This window comes from Anguilla rostrata, chromosome 7 (assembly GCF_018555375.3).
Source record: "Anguilla rostrata isolate EN2019 chromosome 7, ASM1855537v3, whole genome shotgun sequence".
Classification (NCBI taxonomy): domain Eukaryota; kingdom Metazoa; phylum Chordata; class Actinopteri; order Anguilliformes; family Anguillidae; genus Anguilla; species Anguilla rostrata.
This window is the reverse complement of record NC_057939.1, coordinates 48,401,518-48,415,609: the sequence shown is the minus strand read 5'-3', so window position 1 is coordinate 48,415,609 and position 14,092 is coordinate 48,401,518. Positions and strand designations below refer to the sequence as shown.

The following is a 14,092-nucleotide window of genomic DNA, read 5'->3' as shown; positions in this document are numbered from 1 at the left end:
TTTACTCACCAATTAATGGCGGCGGTTCCAGGGTGGGCGGGGCCTTACTGCCGGGGACCTCTGCTCGGTGAGCCCCCGGAACTGTAGGCCCCCCCGGGGATGAGTTTACCTAATCCAGCCGGTTTGTGTGGTACCCTCTCGCCTCTCCCCCGCCAGGCACAGACTGGCCAGATTAGGAGGTCCAGAGGTCCCGGCTGCTCCAGAACACCAGACACCAGGCAGGTAGATTACAGAAATAAACCTACTGCTACAGCTTCATCCCTTTCCCTTTGTAAAATCCCTGTATACAGAGCTGTACAGTCAACACCGAGCCTAAACAAACACAGGCACGCAAGGCTGCTCCATCACCTGCTTCTGCTGCTACTGTTCTACAGCTAAAAGTGTGCGATAATTCACCTGCTTCTACTAGTAAAGGTGTGCACCATATCACCTACTTCTACTACTAAAATGTGTGCTAATCCCCCTGCTCCCACTGCTAAAGGTGTGCGCTCCATCTGGATGAATATACCAGCCCTAAGAAAATCAAAGTAAATAAACCATAAATCAGATTATCTGATGAAACAAGCTCGTTAGTAAAACCAGACACTTTGGATCTCAAAAGAATTTGTTCACTGAACTTGTAATACAAGAGCACAGGGGGAAGAAAAAATGCAAATAAAAAAAGGTTTTTTTAAAACGACAGCGCGAGAAGGACTGCAATTTATTTTTTCGGTTAAGAATTCTGAACTTGTTTTTCACCCCTCAACACCCCCGAGTCGTTCCCGCGCGCGGCCGCAGATGCTGTTTTCAGTGAAAGGTTTCCCCGTGTTACAGGTAATGGGGAGACCATTAGGTCAGGCTCTTCATTGCCTGACACGCAGTAAATTACAAGTGCTTCAAGCAGTTGGGTGAATTATAGTTCATCACTTGGAAAGGCTTCCCACTGCCAGGCTACCCGTATCAGATCTGCCAGTTAGGATCCAATTAACACTCTGGCCGGAGTAATCAGATTGGCTGGCGCCGGACCGGTGTAATTCCTTTATTGCTTCCATGCATCTTCTGTCTGTAGGTAAATTTGTTGCCGCAACATCAAAGCTCTGTATCACTCTCGCCGCTCGCCCCGGGGGGCTGGGTTTCAGCTCCTTTTCCGCATGGCAGTGATGAACCTCTCCTGTCCCCGCAATTTACCAATCCTGTCCTGCAGGTACGGCGTTCCGGAAAAGGAGGAGAAACGCTCCTGCTTCCTGGCGGTTTCACAACGAGCGACGAACACGAGGCTACCCGAGCGGAATTTACAAGCGTTTCCTGACAAATGTCAAAAAAACGGTCTCTTCGTTGGGAAATGAAAAACACTCCCTGAAAAAACCACCCTCCCCTACACACACATACACTAAATAATTACTAAATTTTAACAAAAAATGATCAAAGAAAATGAGCAAAATAAGGATAAGATGAAAGCTCTTACCTAGCCTTACGGTAATATTATTGTTGTACTGTCACATTATTGGAAGTAAGAACAAAACTATTTGCGATTTCAAATCTCCCATTGTCGTTTTTTACACACAACACGGCGTTTGTGACGAGCGCAGTTGTGTGCTTTTGAAAGAGAAGTCCTCCCAGGTGGAGCGCTCAGTATTCCTGTGACACATTTGTTTCCCATAAAACATTTAACTGGGCCTGAAACTGCAGAGGAGATTGAATCAGTACAATTTATTGCGTTTATAATAATTTCACAGCATTCCTCAACATCGGGTCCTTCCGGGGGGAGAAAAAAAAGATTTAACGAAGCTAAATAACAAACAACATAACAAGGACATTTAAAGTGAATGACCCATGTAAGGATAGCCTGTAGTTTATTGGTTTATAGGTAGTGGATATGAATAACATTAAAGGGGATAAATACGCGTTTCACAGTTTTATATTATCCAACGTCTTTCTCCTCTATTGTCAGGTGAAGTGACAAGGTTGAAATGAAAGTGGGTAACATTTAATTAGGGGGATAATTACATGCATCTTTTGATTTTTATTGCAAGGATACGGGTATTATTGGACACAAACACCCACAGAATATTAACTGACCAGCAGCTGTCTGGGGACTGTGTGCCTAATCCAAGAGCTGTAAATAAGTAAATCCTCTTATACATTTTATATTGCATCAGCAGAAAGAGGCAGCTATTATATAATATTGCGATAAATATGTATATGTTATCCAAACACACGCTTATGCCAAAGACAAATAAGCATTTATTTAAATAATACAAAAATTTGTGGAAAATACAAATACAAAGCAGTCGCACTTCCACAGCCGAAAAGGTGAACTGCCGGCGTTTATTTTTAATAGGACGATCCGCAACGGTTTAAAATAAAGCGCTACGGCTTATTAACTCCAAATTCAGTGTGCATGCTATTCTCCATGTTTATTAGTGAACCTGAAATGTGTTGCTAGCCAACAGTGTTTTCTTGTGGTTCTGGGGATGCTACAGCCGCACGGCACCATGGGACAGATTCCTGTGACTAAGGGAGCAGTTTACTACGCAGAATGCTCTTTAATTTGCTTATTTGCATTTCTTGCTCAAATTGTGAGTCAGACATTTAATTCGTTGTTTTGATTCATGGACTTGCAGCTTGGAAAAGCAAGTATTAGCAGTCTAAGTGATTACACAATGTTGCAGTGTGCTCTGAAAACTGGGCAACAGTGGTATCAAAAAGTTTGGTAATCTAGCTCATTATGACCTTTACTACTGCGGGCAAACATGATACATACTACAGATACTACATTTTCTGAGTTGTTAATATATCTTATTCACTCATATCCATCGCAGCAACACCCAAGGAACATTATGCAGCCAGCCAGTTGTGATCACTGACACACAACACACAGCCAGTCAGTTGTGATCACTGACACACAACACTCAGCCAGTCAGTGGTGGCTCCTGACACACAACACTCAGCCAGTCAGTCGTGATCACTGACACATAATGCACATTGTTAATTCATCATGAAATAATGGCTGTGTTATTATTATAGTATTATGAAGAATGCCACACCATGTTCAAGATGTATTTTTCTCCTTAATGCACATTAAAATCACTGATGATTCAGCAGAGTGCAAAAACAGAGTGCAAGCTGAGACATAAAATGATTCTTACAGATCATTTCAGAGGCACTGCACTAAAATTCCTGCAATCCACAATTTCTCAATCTCACTATACCCTTCCCCCCTCTCTCTCTCGCTCTCCTCCGATTGTGCAAAAGTTGTTTTTATTTTTTTTCCCCTCCCCGATACATTTTCTCTATTTATTATTTGTGTTTTAAATGTCAACGTATGACCGTGCGTTGAGATATTGGCAGGACGGCAGAGTCTGAGAGAGAGAGAGAGATGAAGCTGTTGTGTGCCCAGGGAAATCCTCTCGTGGGCAGGGTGTGATGGTGCGGGGATTTACGGGGAGAAGCAGGCGTTTATTGTGGGCTCCCGCGGGTTTATTGTGTAATAACAGACCTGTCACATTACGCAAATACGGCGAGCGGCACCGCGTCGCCGTGCCGCCGCCGCCGCCGCGGACCGCGAGACGGAATTAGCCGAGCGAAAGCCTTTAGACGCTAATGCTATGCGTAATTACAGCCGAAAGCCCGGCGCACTCTGGATGCTTGTGTACAAAGTCATTTACGCCGCGCGATCTACGCACGATTTCCTTCCCCCTTCCCCTGCGCTATAAAACGCCCAGGCTTCTGCGCCGGCACCTTCACGCTCTATTTAAACCGCCCGGCCTGTTTCCCAACTCCTCCGATGATGTACTGAAGCGACACGGTTAAAATTATTTACACGTTTAATTTTTCATTTATTTTTTTTTAAATGGGGGAAGGTTGGCTTTAAGCACGACTAGAGTGATAAACACACAGACACAACAAAATTAGGCCACTGGCTGTGACACATGGGAACCACATTTGGATTCAGAATAATGTATGCAGTCCAGGAATGTAACTAACTCGGTTGTAAGTTATTTTAAGACACCTCTCCCCATAATAAACCTGTTTTGAGTGGGATGAAAAATGGCAAGCTAATGCCGTATAAACGATACGCAACACTAACACAAACAGCTGGCAGGCAACGTTCATCAACCATCTAGGCAGCTAAAACAGTCGCCTTCACCAGGTGACTGTGCAAGAAGGTTCCGCCAGTGAAAAATGACATTAACACTGGCTGGCTGACAGTGATGCAATTATGTTAAGTTAACTAGATTTACACTAAACACCGTTATAAACTGTCAGGTTTGATGTCAGTAATCAGTCTTCACCTCTGACAGCGTTACCTCTCCCATTTTCTCGGTAGGGGACCTACAGCAAGATGTGCTGGTGAGATGGAGAACATGTGTGTTTGGTAGGGGAAGCGCACAGCACAATGCTCAGTGTTAATTTAACTCTGACAGTGTACACGTGGCCCCCATTGGACTCAAATAAACAGTTTGATCTGAATTAACACTTGGCACGTGGGGTTATAATTGGAACACTGTGTGGGGTTATAATTGGAAGACTGCATGCTCAAATCTCAGACATGTGTTACCCTAGTGCTACACATCCAGCCTGAACGGCTTTCATTAAAAAATGAAGAAAGAGGAAGAGAATGGTTTGAACATTTTGACTCATGAAAACACCTTTAAATTTCTATAAAGTTTTCCAGACGGTTTTACCATTTTATTTTGTAAAAAAATGATACAGATGTTAACAAAATTAAACAAAGGTAATGTGATGCTGACATCACTGAAAGTAACTACATCTGAAAATTAAGGACTGAGTCATTTTATTTATCCCTGATCTGCAAAAACAATTCTGCCTGCCTATGAATGGGACTATTCTTTGCTTTTCCAGACAATCGCAACATTAGGGTGCATGGACAGAATATGGGGACGATGTATCCACGTATATAAGTCTCCATGTATACATTTAAGCTATGCAAGGGAATATCGATGATACAACAACAAAAGCAAAAACAACAACAATATGCATTCACCCAAATAAAATAATCTGTAAGAGCCATTAGACAATGATTCCTGATACATGAATGGGTCAATAAAACAGTAGAACTAAAACCCTGGAATAACTGTACATGCCGTAAATTGTAAAATATATGCATATGTAATAAATTAAATTTAATAACCTTCATATGTTGTGAAAGGTATTTTTGTTGGTTTTAGTAAACATATGTAATCAGAGACAGTGGATATGTTAATACAGGACAGACCTACAGATGCATGAAATAAATCCACTGTGGTCTACGTACTCGCCTCATTTTGTATTGATTCATAACAGGAGGATATGCATAAACCGAATAAATTCAAATATTCAATATTTGCGAATTCTCTGGTGTTATAGGAACCACAGAACTGGTCATGGGCCAATGGGATTCCGAGTCGCTTCACGCGCTGTACATACGCACGTTCAAAAATACCCCACCGTGACGAAGCCAGCGTGCAGTAAAGCGTTTTGGCAGAACTCGCACCTATTTTACAGCAGAGAGAAACAAACATTCCACCTCCAGGGCCTAAAAGTATTACTTAGCCCTCGTGCTACAATCGATATACACAATGTGCACTTAACCGGCTGATTAAGGCGGGTGGTGTCGTGACCTCACTGAGACTGTAGGCCGGTGGATAATACTTCTAAATAAAAAGCGCAAGCAGAAATGCCTCAGGCCAAGCACAAACCAGCCAGAGTCATTAGCGCTGACCTCACGGATTACCCCAAGATGAAAGATCAATGACTAAGCAACAGCAGCGCTGACATCATTTAAATCATTACCAAAGTACTGTAAAGCTAGCAATGGCAGTAGTGCGATGCTAACAACGCTGAGTTTATATGCATTTTTTTACCAATATGCATTCTTTTAGACTGCGCAGCCTAAACTCAATCCCTAGTGGGTTTCATCTTTTTACTTGTTTTCTGTTCCCTTTTCTCCCCAAATTTGGATCGGCTGAAAGTAATCACCATCCTGCCCGGCACTGTTATCTGGACTGCTGCTGAAGTCCTTTATTAAATGGGGGCCATCGTGATTTTTAAGGAAGTTTTTAAGTTCAACAGTTCTGGATTAAATCTGAACAATACCAGCAGAGCACCCATGCCTCTGTAGTGTTTGGTAATCTGATTACACCATGTGACGTAACTGCACTGGTGAAGGGATTCTCTCCTTCACAGGGATTTGAACAGAACGAGGCCTTGTTTATTAGATATCAGGTGACTGCAGGTATGATTTGGTGCTCAACATTGAGGAGCTATGTCTGCAGATACAGGCGTCTTCCCCACTTTCCATCTATGGCCTAAAAACAAAGTTCTGAGAAAACAAAGAATTTAGAAAAATACTGGCCAAAAAAACAAAAACAAAAAACATCTACTGCACGCACTCCTATGGACTAATGGTGTTTACGAGTTATGAACTGAACTTAAATCCTCAGGCCCTTTTGTCATTTCTGTTTCTGATATTCCAGGCAGCCTATCTGGCACATTTGGAAAACACCGGAACTAGAGCTGGGAAGCCTTCAATAGCCAGACAATAGCCTGTATCGGAAAACCATGGAACAATACTGAATAACATGGGAACATTTGTAATGACAGCCACCCTCTATAGTCGATCTTGTTTATTTGATTTACTGCAAAAAAGCATGCATATCATTTTTTGGTTCCATTACTCCATTAAAGAAGGACAGTTTGAGAAAGCAACACCCTTTCCCAGCTCTGTCACGCTTGCTTTACAGGCTATGCATCGTCAAAAACTATGCATTGTCATTCCTGTCAATTTAAAACACTGGGCCAGCTTTAAGTCTATTTCAGCTTAACAGAACCAACCGAAATGCTTGGTTGAGTGAAATAAATATTCTGTGCAGCTGTAAATGAATTTATTTAAGCAAAGAAGAACATCTACTCTCTCGAAAAGAAGAAGGCGTTTTAAGAAAGTCTTGGAAACCGCAATCCTTCCCCTTTAGACCCTACATGTCTGAATCTAATGAGCATTAATTAATTAATGCTGAATTAACAGCGTGCAGTCAAACTCTCGGTCAGACAGCTGTTAGTGGCGAGAAGTGTGCAGTGCAAACCTGAACGTGTCATAGCGCTCAGAACAACGTGAAATTTTACCGCAAAATGCCACAAATATGGAAGGCAACGTTTCTACAAAGTAGTGCGGTTCCTACCAATATTTCCAGTTTTAAACTACAAATTTTTCCTGTTTTAAACAACTCATTTGCATAATCAGAATAAGCCAATCTAAACCATTTAATGGAAGTCATCGAGCTGCCCTTGCAAACCGTGTCTTGCTCCCATGCATAATTAGGTACACAGGGGTGTGACTCCAATTGAAGGTGTCGTCATTGTAATACTCTGTGAAAATATTAACGATGAGGTTAACTCCAATTTTCTCTTCTGTAATTAAATGCACAGAGCACTAATGAGGTAACCTACTGTTCCTTGATAGCACTTATTAGTTGAGAGCAGAGCACGCTCTCACACTGCAATTTAGACCTAAAAATAAAAGCTTAAAATATTTTAATTGTTGACATTATCAAAAGGCAGCTGAAGAGATCTTACAACGGACGGCATTGTTGTCGTGTTTTTTGTCTCATCTGAAGGAAAAATTCTCTGCTGAACAGGGTCACAAGAGGAATGCGTTAAAAGCTGCATGGATGTGACCTTATCCACACCAGTGACAAGCAAATAAAGACACCATTGTATGAAAAATCAATACGGCAAATTATACTTGATGAGATAAACTGACAGCTAGACACAAAAGAATTAGCTAGGCGGAATTAGCTTCCTTTCAACAGAGCATTCTTCAGATTAATACACTCTTGTACTTCAGTGGAACTAATAAATGAGAAATATATTTAATAAATTAAACAGACTGCTATTCAAACCAAATAAAAGAAAACAGTTTCACACTGGCTGGAATGCATACATTCACATATGCACAAATGCAGGAGCACACACACACACACACACACACACGTAGACAGACACATACACACACACACACATGCAGACACACACAAAACCTGGTGTTCACGGGGCATGGCTTATATCAACAAATATATCTCTTCGCTACCTGTCTACAATGCACATGCTGTTCCAATGACTGTTCCAGAAACTTCCACGGCCTCAATGAGCACTCTAAACCCTCTGACATTTCGCCGCTTCTGAAATAATAATTCACACTGTAAAAACAAAATTCCTGTGGAAACATGCTTAGCTTTCGAATGCAGATAAAATAAGACCCTGGTTGACTGCAGGCGCTGCCGGGGCTGGAGAGGCTGATTTCGGGGGGGGGGGGGGGGGGGGGCGCTTTAGCACGTTCACACCGTAACGCAGTACAGCACGTCTCTTTCATGATTAAAAGTCAGACGACGCTCAAGGCACGAAGCTGTCTCGAGGTTTCAAACAAAAAAACCTTGAACAAACAACCGAAATACGAAGATTAAAGGGTCGTCCATCACTCGTACATTCAAAATTCACAAGCTTTAATGCCCCATATATACAATATGAAGACACTAATGCCTTGTGTATGCGCCAACATGCAGATTTATGAAGCCATGTCATAATTTGACAGAATATAGCACTACGCCTCCATCAGACCTAGCAGCTACACCCAGCAAAGGTAAGGGTGGAGGTTAAAGGTGAACAGAGTCCTGCACAGATCATAATCTCTCTACACAGTGAATTTGGTTCAAGGTGAGGATGAAGGTTAAAGGTGGGCACAGAGTCCTTCGCAGGTAAAAGGAGCACAGCGAATTAATTTTGGGCTGCTTGCTGATCTGCCGCCGTGAGCGGCCACGCGGCTAGCAAAACCAGCAGCCAGCTAATGGCCCATCATCAGCACATGCCAGACGCGAAACTGATAGCGAAGTTAGCGCAGGCGGGTGTGATGAGGATCAGATGTGAGAACAGTTGGATAGTTGGCGACTGGTGGAGGGGTGGAGGACTGAGAGCTGGCACAGTGGGGGCGAACTGGTGTGTTTAGTTTTGGGGGGGGTGCTGGTTTATAGGGGCTGTCCAGAGCTACAGAGGGCCAGGGAGGTAATGGAAGGGGGGTGGGTGGTGGTTGGGGGCTTCTGGAAGGAGTTCACGAGGGTTATAAGGGCTTTGGGGAGCTATGAGACACACCTTAACAACAAGGAGCCTCTGTCTACAGTGCAGAGAATGGAGGCCCCGTCCAGGAGCAGCTGGCCGCCAGAAACGTCTCAAAACACAGCTTTTAGAAAAACAACAAGAAAAAAAAACAACTTCCTTTTCTTCTGCTAAAAAAGACGGGCTGCTAGAACAGCAAGCCAGTCACCTCTCAGGAGGACGGGGTCCGCCGCGTGGAAAGGGAAGCGGCTCGCGTTAGCGCCAGCCGCTCGCTGACGCTGAAGCGAACGACGGGTCGGAAATGAAAAAGCCACGCGCGCGGACGCTGGGGGGGGGGGGCGGGGGGGAGATCACGGGGCGTGGCACTCACCTGCAGCGGACGCTGTTTGTCGTTGTTCTTTGGAGATTTCAGGCCGCCGCTCTGCTGCTGCAGGAGTAATTGTCTGGCTGTCTGTAGGGCCTGGGAAGAGAGAGACGGGGAGGAGGTGAGCGAGGCTGGCCCTCCTTACAGATGAGCTCCGTATCCTCCACAGCACAAAGTGTAGCAGGGAAAAAAACAAATCAACGGCAGCTTTGGCCACACTGCTAATGCGGAAAAGAGCAAACTTTAACAAGCTTAAAGAAACGTATGAGTAATAATAATAATGATAATCAATCATCATCATCATCATGACAATAATAAAAATATTATCTAAATTATATAATATATAATTATAAGGCTTAACAGCAATGTACAGAAAACAACAACAACAACAGCAACCATAATAATAATAATAATAATAATAATAATAATAATAATATGCAGTGTGCTGTCAGTGCCATAGCCAAAGATAAAGAGAGGCAGCCCCTCCACAGCCCTTGAGGGAGCCAGGCAGTGCCACAGCAGTGGAATTGACCTGTCTAGAGTGTGCCCCGCTCAAATGCCCACTTCTCTCCAAATTACCAGCCCATTTGCATATTCATAATATCAATTTGAGGCAGAAGCAAAAGATGTGAAGTGTTACTAGAAGCCGTAATTAAATTAGACAAATCAACATCAGATTACCTTTGAAAGCAAATTAGGCGGGAACTGGGAATTTGCAGCGTTGTGCGCTAGACTCTCAAAGGCGGAACTTAAACCCTCATTCCGTCTGTTTTCAGCGCGAAACGAAAATGTCGGCCTGCTGTTTACCTACCGGATAAAAAAAAAGAAGAAAAAAAAGGAAAATGACTCACAGCTTATTTTTAGGCACCACCGAGTTAAATGTTTCTAAGACTTTCTGATCCAACATAAATTACTAGAAGCAAAGTCAATCATAATTACGACTGCTTAAATATCCAGTAATGTACTATGGTCAATATCGGTTCTTGATATTGGCCATATGGGCAAAGGCATGTGGTCTTTCCCTCTCTTAAATTCAAATGTTAATGGGTATAGAATATCTGAGTCTGTTATCCAAAGATTGTCTACTCCTGCAGGAATGTCTGTTTATTTTATTGGCTCGGCCAAAGCTGTGATTTTGATTGTGGCCAGTCGATACCAGCAGGGTAAACAGAGTAACACAATGTAACGCCGCAATATCGTAATCCATAATCCATACAGGAATGCTGAGTTTGCCCCAAGCGGCCAACAAATGATCCCCACTTCAGACATTTACAGATCTACTGCCAGGGCAGCATCTGGTTTTCAACATTTATATGTCATATTACTCAACAATGCCTGGCTAAAAGAATACATCATTTCACACACATGAAGCGCATTTATCTTTTTATTTTTTACCACCCACAGTATCTACCTTTCACTCAACATCCCCGGAAAGGGAATCCTACTGTTGAGAGAACAAGGTGTCAACGTCCTCAGAATGGGCGGGGCTGCAACGACTTGTCAATCACTGACATGTCTGAACCAATTAAAAAAGTTTCACTCTCTGCAGAAAGACAGTGATTGGTTAAAACCGGTGAGTCAGCGATAGCATGTGCTAGCATTTTCATCTTCATGAAGCCTTGCTCTCCTGCCATTTACAGCAGTGAGCTCCTCCGTGGTCTCTTTTATTTTTTATTTCCTGTGCATTGCTCTTTATGTTTCCACCCTGGAGGCTTTTTATCCACATGAAGTGAAACCATGCTGCTATTCAGCTTATTATTTCAGATTGGTAATAACAAGGAAGAAAAGGCAATAATGGTCAGAATAAGTGATGCTACCAAAAATCAAAACTAGAGAGAGAGAGAGAGAAGCAGGAGTCTGGAGGTGGCTCGCTCTTGCCTGAAAGAACCAGAAATGTTCACCATATGCCTGAACATAGCTGAACAACAGGAAGACCGTAAAGCCACAGCGACTGCACTTCTTAAAGCTTCCACAAACAAACCAAAATATGCTGGAATATATTCAGCTCAGCTGGGCATATTCCCCTTCAAAAAGCACACACACGCACACATACGCACAAACGTACGCACACACACACACAACTACACATCCACAGCGGATGTAGAAATGACAAATGTAAAAAAAAGAAAGAAAGAAAAAAAAAAACTTTGCTGTTTTTTCATTGTGAGGAAGAAGAAAAACACTTCAGATAGTGGAAAGACACTTTTTCTACGAGAATCAAGGGGTTGTGTTTTTTCCGCCGCGCTCCGGTATCCATGGCAACAGTTTCTTTGACAGGCCTGTGCATATGGCACTACACTACCAGCTGGTGTGAACACTGTTTGAACTAGAGCATTGAGATGCTGAGCAAACAGAAAAAAGTTGCCACGTCTTAACCCTCAGGGAAGGAAGCCATCCCCTGATCAATTATGAAAAGGCAGGGAGAGGGCTGCCACTGTCTGGCTCCTGCCGGGGCCTCAGAGCAGGCAGGAAGACACTGGAAACCAGAGTAAACAAACTCCATGCAGTGGCACTGTGTCCTAACAACATTGATTTGTCTCCCCAGAAAAAGGATCGGCTGCCATTGTGGAGGGCACGGCTTTAACTTCAGGAGAGGCGGGGAGAACACGCAGAGACACAAAGACACTCAGTCACTCGCTCACACGCACACACACACACACACACACACACACAAACACACACACGCATGAGCACGCGCATACACACACACACACACACACACACACACACGCACGCATGAGCACGCACACACAGACACACACACACACAGAAACACACGCACAAACACACACACGACCAGAACACACACAGCACACACCACGTGCATGTGCACACACACAGGAGCGCACACATACATCGCAACACCACGTGCAACACTGCATACACTGCACATGCACATACGTGCGTGCATACACACATGCACATACACACATTCTGCGACTATATTGTTATAGTTTCAAGTGCTTATTCTAGGCTACAGTTTCAAAAATATTAGTCATGACTAAGGGTCTGTCCACACTTGATTGTTGTGGTTTGGTGACTGTGATAACTAACCATACCCAATTCTGCAATCTGCCTATCCACAAAATCCCCACGAGTGGAGCTAGAACACCATTCACGTGAACAAGAGCCACACCTCAATCCAGCATTACGAGTAAACAAACACGGAAACTTGTGGAAAGTCCCCCCCCCCCCCCCCCACTGTTGACAATGATCACATTCAACATAGACACAGGCCACCTGCAACTCTGGTTAATATCACAGAGCATTCAGACACTCTCTGCATCCGTTTTTATTTATTAATTTCATTCATTCAAATATAATCAGTTAAATTCCTCTAGCCTTAGCCTTTGCTAAATTTGATATTCACATCCGGAATGACATAAGACAGAAGCTACTAATGAAATCACCCCAACCAAATCACATTGTGACACGTTCAATAACTGCTTCACCTGCAGCTACAAAATCAATCGCTGATTAGCAGAAATTATGTTGGAACAGACATCGACAACATAAATCCACTGAATATAGCACTGCAACAAAAGAACCTCTCTTACTCTTCCTCTCTGTCTTTCTCTCTCTCCCACAGTCTTAATTTTTCCTTGATCTTAGAGCGGAGTGACTGCAAACCAAGATGGTTTCAATCTATCAAAGTGTAGCACACAACTTTACTGGGAAAGGTTAATCAGCTGTCTGGCAAACAGCTTTGGACAAGTAGTAATACATAAATGAATAGGCCATTTACAACTGTTCCCTGGGGGACAGTGGGAGAGAGGCAAAAGACAGGCACACTGGCCTTTCCAGCATCTACCCCTATATGTTCTGAAGTCTGAGGTATGGAGCTATTCAGTAATAAATACAGACCCAGTCTGTCACATGTATGGACCCAGTCTGTCACATGTACATGAGCCAGGCCATCACATGTACACTACCCAGTCTGTCACATGTACACTACCCAGTCTGTCACATGTACATGAGCCAGTCCATCGCATGTATGGACCCAGTCCATCACATGTATGGACCCAGTGCTTCACATGTCCACATGATGACCAGCTCCATGTATGGCATCATCACATGTACACTACCCAGTCTGTCACATGTATGACCCAGTCTGTCACATGTACACTACCCAGTCTGTCACACGTACACTACCCAGTCTGTCACACGCATATTCGGTCTCAGATGACCCCACAGCCAGCCCAGACAGACAATCCGGCAGGAGACACTTCCAACGAATTACTATGAATTACTCCGCCACTGCCAAAGACGCGGGATTGAACTCTCTGGCTTCTTCCAAATGTGTGTGTTTAGCACCTCGCGCCACTTCTATGAGCAGGGTTGCAAATAAACTCATGTGTCACACGAACACGTTCTACTTAAACTGCCAGCTACAGTCAAAATTACAGGTGTTTAATTCAGCATTTGTCTATCACGTCTTGCCAATTCTATCTCTTTTGTCTGTTGATAAAATAGCGCCCAGCACCCTATTTTACAGTGCAAAGAGCCGTAATGGCAGTATGCACCAGTTGCCTTGTTTTGAATACTGAAAAGAGCCGTACAGCGAGTTTGAGCCCTATCCCATTCGCTGTTAACGGCAATTACTGTGTTTTGAAAATGCGCATGGCATGATGGGAATGGCTT

The 14,092-nt window shown here is 43.4% G+C and overlaps 1 protein-coding gene across 4 annotated transcripts in view; it reads right to left on the bottom strand.

The window, feature by feature from the left end:
* foxp2 (forkhead box P2) overlaps positions 1–14,092 on the bottom strand; it is a 146,208-nt gene that overhangs the window by 45,145 nt on the left and 86,971 nt on the right. For 2 of the 4 annotated variants that reach the window (XM_064344831.1, XM_064344832.1), the window contains exons 5-6: positions 10,133–10,258; positions 9,458–9,547 (exon numbers count right to left, since the gene is read on the bottom strand). In XM_064344831.1, the coding sequence (XP_064200901.1) occupies positions 9,458–9,547; positions 10,133–10,258 (216 nt within the window). The remainder of the gene's footprint in view (positions 1–9,457; positions 9,548–10,132; positions 10,259–14,092) is intronic. The other 2 variants (XM_064344833.1, XM_064344834.1) reach the window with 1 other exon arrangement.